This window comes from Colossoma macropomum, unplaced genomic scaffold (genome assembly GCF_904425465.1).
Source record: "Colossoma macropomum unplaced genomic scaffold, Colossoma_macropomum, whole genome shotgun sequence".
Taxonomy (NCBI): domain Eukaryota; kingdom Metazoa; phylum Chordata; class Actinopteri; order Characiformes; family Serrasalmidae; genus Colossoma; species Colossoma macropomum.
This window is the reverse complement of record NW_023494810.1, coordinates 6,177,354-6,182,980: the sequence shown is the minus strand read 5'-3', so window position 1 is coordinate 6,182,980 and position 5,627 is coordinate 6,177,354. Positions and strand designations below refer to the sequence as shown.

The 5,627-nt window shown below is 41.8% G+C and overlaps 1 protein-coding gene across 1 annotated transcript; it reads left to right on the top strand.

Moving 5' to 3' along the window:
- Positions 1 to 703: 703 nt before the first annotated feature.
- On the top strand, positions 704 to 3,878 carry si:ch211-222l21.1 (prothymosin alpha). Its single transcript, XM_036559630.1, has 5 exons — positions 704 to 872; positions 2,097 to 2,192; positions 2,622 to 2,676; positions 2,783 to 2,862; positions 2,973 to 3,878. Exons 1-5 carry the CDS (start codon positions 822 to 824, stop codon positions 3,042 to 3,044), a joined length of 354 nt encoding a protein of 117 aa, XP_036415523.1. The 5' UTR covers positions 704 to 821; the 3' UTR covers positions 3,045 to 3,878.
- Positions 3,879 to 5,627: the final 1,749 nt, after the last annotated feature.

Genomic DNA, 5,627 nt, shown 5'->3' with positions numbered 1-5,627 from the left:
CTATGTGTGCAGACAAGGTGGCACAGGCTCCCCACGAGCCTATTAAAGGGGTTCACAACAAAGACTGAGATGGCTGCTTGGCAAAAGAAGCAGTGATTGAATCAAAAATCACATTTTCTAAAATCATTTTAATTCCATTTTTCTGAGGTCCCTTATAACGTTTATGAGGTTCAAACCCAAAAACATAATTAATTTTACGCTATGTTAGTTTTTACATGACCTGTTTTTAAATTTAAAAAGCTGTTTTTTTGTGTTTTTTGTTACTGTGCACTGTTTTAGCCACTTAGCTGATAGCAACCACACATCTACTCACTATACTACCTAAACCACAACAATATAAACATGAAACACGATAACTGTCTCCTAGAGCTGCATCATAATAATAATAATTAATCTTTCACAAATAATTTAGTTCACTTTTATCTGAAGCCTTTTAGCAGCCGTGTATTTGACTTCGGCTGATGATTTTAAAAGACCGGGTAATGCCGACATAACACAGTTCACCAATAGGACGACGATAACGGCTTTCAGGTGGGCGGGGCGTTGGAGGCGGGGCTAAGCGCGAAGCTTCTCCAATAACGGCGTTTGATATCTTGGACAGGGCCTCCGGTCCAATCCGATGCCGAAAAGAGCAGTCGCGTCACGACCTGCTGTCCAATCAAATGCCGCGGCTGGTTGCCGCGTCAGCGAGACGGTTTTCAGTTCTCAGGTTTGAGTCGGTTTTGATTCACTCTCTCTGTCCTCCTCCTGCCGAACGGGGCTCCTGTTCAGGACAACTTTGTACATTATTTCCACCTTTATCTCCCCACATTTAACCAGCCATGGCCGACACTGCTGTAGACACGACCACTGCCCCAGAGATTACCGCAAAGGTAAGCTTTTTTCGGAAGGGTCAGAAGATAGAAGTGCCGCGTACGTTAAGGTTAAGGTAGCGTTAATGTGGCTGACTGAACTTCGTTAGAGTGAAGGCTGAGGCAGGTTAACGTTACTAACGGGGATTTTTCATTCGGTTAAAACTAGACTGCGCTCGGCGAATTTGCTAGATAGTTGTAGAGTTAATGATTATAATGGCAGGAAAACATGCTGAAAGTCTGGCATGGGTGTATCCAACTAAACTAAACTGTTTTACCGTTGGAGAACGCTCGCTTAGAAAATCCTGTCAGAGATGTTGGCTTACGTTAGCCAGCTAACGTTAGCTTGCTAAACAGCGTGGTAGCGTTAACGTTAAGTGACGTTAAGCCTTTGTCGTCTGTTTGATCGCTATGCAGTTACTGGCTTTTACTGTATATAACCTTTTACAATTATTAAAGAAATTAAACTCGTTCTTTGTTCGTTTGTTACCTGAACCGTACATTTTTTTTTTTGCGGAAGAATCTTTTCGTTTTGGCTCTAAACAGCGACGGTTTGAGATGGAAGGCAAATTTCGAGTAAGAACTTCCAGAACCGACTTATTTTCTCCTCATTTTGTTAATTTTCATGTTTTTTCTAAAGCCGTGCCGTAATTACAGCTGAAAGGGCGGGAAAGCGGGTCGCGCGCTCCTCGGCTTTGTTCCCCGTCGGCCACGCGCTTTTCTTTTTGTCTCCGACTCGTGAGCGCGCCTCACGCTCTGTCGAGCTGCGGCTGAATTCGATGAGAAGTAAATACAGTCGTCACGGTTTAATGATGCATATCTAACATTTTAGACGTTTAACAGTTAATTTGCGAATTTGGGTAACCTTGGCAGGTTAATCCAGAACGGGTTCAGATATTTCAAGATTTCAGGTAGCAATTGAAAAAGACAGATAAGCAGAATTTTGGAGGAAAAGAGTAGCCAGGCGGTTTTTAAAGAGCCGCGCTGTTTGCTCACTTACACATGGCGTTTTGTTTAGTTGAGCTCAGCTCAGCCAGCGTTTGTGGGCTCTGTGGTCATGACGTTCATGCTCCTTGTGGGCGGAGAGGGGGGGCTGAAGGAAACACACTTCCACTCAGTAACTAATTCAAAGCTTAAAAAGGAAATGAAGAAGGAAAAAAAATCGTAATAAGGCAACAACCCTGCCTTATATATTTGTAAGACATTTTTTCTTTGCATCACTTGTAACCCCTCTCTTGTGTGCAGGACCTTAAGGAAAAGAAAGAGGCCGTGGAGGAGGTTGAGGAGGCCCCAAAGGAGAACGGTAGTGGGGACGCACCTGCCAATGGCAATGGAACAACGGTGAGTAAAGTGTGGGGGTATTTCCCAGCGGGCCCGCAGCGTTAGGCCCTGGCTTGCAGGTGTTAGGAGGCCCATCCCCCTTGTGCTCTTTTGTTTGGGTTTGAGAACTGCCACAGATGTAGCCAAGGCAGAGCTGGTATTTGCTTCGGCTGCTTGCCTGTTTCTCAAAGCGGTATGAAGTCCTGGGGAGTGTGGAATTTCATTCGTGCTCCTCCCACTACAAAGTGGCGATCACAGTTAGTCATGTACATTAACACAGTGACTCAGAGTGAAATACTGATTAAAAACCCCTTTCGTACTTGTTTTTCTTTTTAATCTAAACTTGAAACTGGGCATTTAGACCAAAACTTTCTCCCCTTCTTATACAAACAGGACTTCATTCTGATCTTGAAACTTGATATTTATGGTAAAACTTTCTCCCCTCTTTAGACTAATGGTGATTCTCATGAAGAAACCAGCAAAGAGGACAAGGAAGCTGAGGAGGGTAAGTAATGAACTTATTGATGTTTTGTATTAATCGCTGTGGAATATCAAGTAAAGATGGTCCTTGAATTGAAATCACAAAGTGAAACTCTGGTATTGTGGAACAGCTCCAGAGGGGGAGGGTGAAGAGAAGGCTGCTGAAGAGGAAGCAGATGGGCAGGCAGTGAAACGTCCAGCAGAGGAGGAGGTGGGTTTGTTTAAAACACTATTCTCAGTCATGATCGCTTTGAGAGAAGCCACATCACTAGTTGCTCCTGACATGTTTGTCTTACCGAATCCCTTGTCTTGTGTCCGCAGGAGTCGGTTGAAACAAAGAAACAGAAGACAGAGGAGAATGGCGAGTCCACAGAAGCTGAAGTGAAAGCCTAAAGCCTTTGCTATCCTCCTCGGTAGCTCTGTCTGTGTGGTCAAACTGACCTAGTAGAGTTTGTGCTTCTGTGTATATTCTACAGACGTTGTGTTGCACCCCCTCAAACCCACCACAAGATATTCTATTGCACTGAAGCCTATAACATCATGCCCCTTTCCCTTTTTTGTAAAATGTTATTTATTGGTGTAGGAGTAACATTTTTAGGACCCTTTTATAAAAAAAATAACCGTAAGTTTGCAAGCACATATTCTACTGTGGTTTTTGACCAGCAGATGCACACTCACAAGCCGCTGTACCCTTTCTCTTCATGTTCCGACATTTACATGGGTGATAACTCTGATTCACTTAAGACCAAAGATAAAGTTTTAAGCAGGGGCTAATGGACAGCGTTTAATCCCGACCGTTTGTGCTGCTAGTAGTTAATCCCTTGCTCTGCTGATCTGTTAACACAACAGATGGCATACATAAATGAAAGGGTCTCGTTACTGCGCCTAGTTGAAAAGAAAAAGATGGCTCGTCCTTTTTTCACTGGCTTATGTCATGTTAATTAACCCCTCTTAAACCTTAGCGTTTTTGGTCTTTCGTTCCATATGCATTCCAGAAGGATTGTACCTTTTTCATATCTTTATGTACAGTTTCGGTTTTTTGTTTGATCGGTTTGTTTTGTATGGGGGAGTGCAGAATCGAAACAGCCTATATCAGAACAACATGCTGGCACTGGTGTTCTCAGTCCTCTAAGCGATTCTTTTTTTATGATGTGTTTTGGTTGCTTTTGACCACTGCTTTGTATATTCTGGTTCAGGAGTATAAATAAAATCAATCTTGTCTTTTTAAACTAGTGTTGTCATTATTCTCCAACTAACTGGGGTGAAGTTTTGTGGTTGTGTGTTGGGTCAGTCATGGCTTTGAGTTGACTGGTAAAGAAATCAGGCAAGCTGATATACTGGACCATAAAAATGGGTCTGAATTTAATTTTCTGGTGTCTTTGCTTCTCTGTGCAAGCTCAAGTTAAAATGCACTCGTGTAGCAAATTTTATACTGTCAGCATCTCCATATTTCAAGGGCATGGACACCTTTTCTACTGCCACAGCGCCCCCTGGTGGAAACACTGCAAAATCAGTTTGCCTTGCTCAAACCATGTATCTTGGGTTTGTTAAAATTAGTTCTTTCTCCAGGTGCAACATAAAATTAACTCACTCAACAATAATATCCCTGTTATGTGAAAAATATTTCATTCTTCAATCATTTTCCTTCCTGAGGGTCCATACAGCTGCAATAATGCCTTGTTTTCCAGTGTATCATGTTTATATAGACTGGACAACCAGAATGGAGAAAATGTTACTGGATTCATAAGCTTTATTAATTTGTCTGGGTTGAATGTTTCCTAGGGACAGTCGATCAAAATGTTACTGATCAGTTTCTGTTTTACAGAATGGCTTGAAGGGAAATTCCACCACTTTTACAAAATTCCTGCCTAATTAAACCACAAGATGTAAACAATCAATCCGAGTGCTCTGTTGTTGAATCCGACGTTTTAGATGAACTGAGCCAGACTTACTGACAGCTGTGGTGACAGGAACCAGACGTTTGAAGGGTTTTATGTCTTTAGAAGCTGAAAGCATTTCATTTTCACGAAATGGTTGTTTAGACAATGCCTGATGTCACGAGACACTGTTTTACAGCTTATGTGAATATGTTTTACCTTAAAATGCTTTTGAATAGGGAGTGTATATATGACCACAGAGTTCTACCTTCCTATAACCCTGTGTTTAGCTCTTTATATGACCCGTTAAGGGAACTTATGAAAGGGTTCTCGCGGTCATGGTTGACGTCATGGGGTCATCAGAGGTCATACAGGGAGCTTAGAAGCTGAATTTTTTACAAAATAGGAATGCTCTCTGCCTCAGTGAGGTAATCAGCTAAGCAAACCATTTTTGAGAAGTCAAAGCGAAGCATAAACATTACAAATTGCTTTGTCTGGTTTAAGTGTGGTGTGCTGCCCTATTGTGTAGCCCTTAGTTTGCTAACTAGCATGTTAGAAGAATAAAGTAACAAACTTCAGATGGTATCAGGGATTCGCCAAAGGGGGAGATGATGAGGGAAAGTTGACAAGGCCATGTTAAAAACTGAAATGGAGGGTCACTGAGGATGTGCTCAAAGATTGCATTACACTGTTTCTAAAATTAGGAAGAAGAAACACAGGGCCTGGAGAACATAGGGCCATGAAATTTCAATGAGAAAATAAAGGGCCCAGGGAATGTGGAGCACTGGGATCATTGGGATGACCCCTTCTTAAAAGCCTTGCAGGGCACTGTAAGGAAAAAATAGTACAGAAAGAAAAACATATACAACATATTTACCACTGTTTTCTTATTACCAACATTACATGTAACGTCATGTGTTCACTGATTGTTTAGGGTGGTAAATAAAACACTGTAGACATTGCAACCCCTGGTTTCTATCACCACCACTGTAGAGAAATCCAAGTCACTGTGTAAATCCATTTTAAATCAAATCACTGTGAAAGACTTGCATTCCAATGACTGAATTATGCAGAAACTTTAAAAAAATCAGTGGGATTT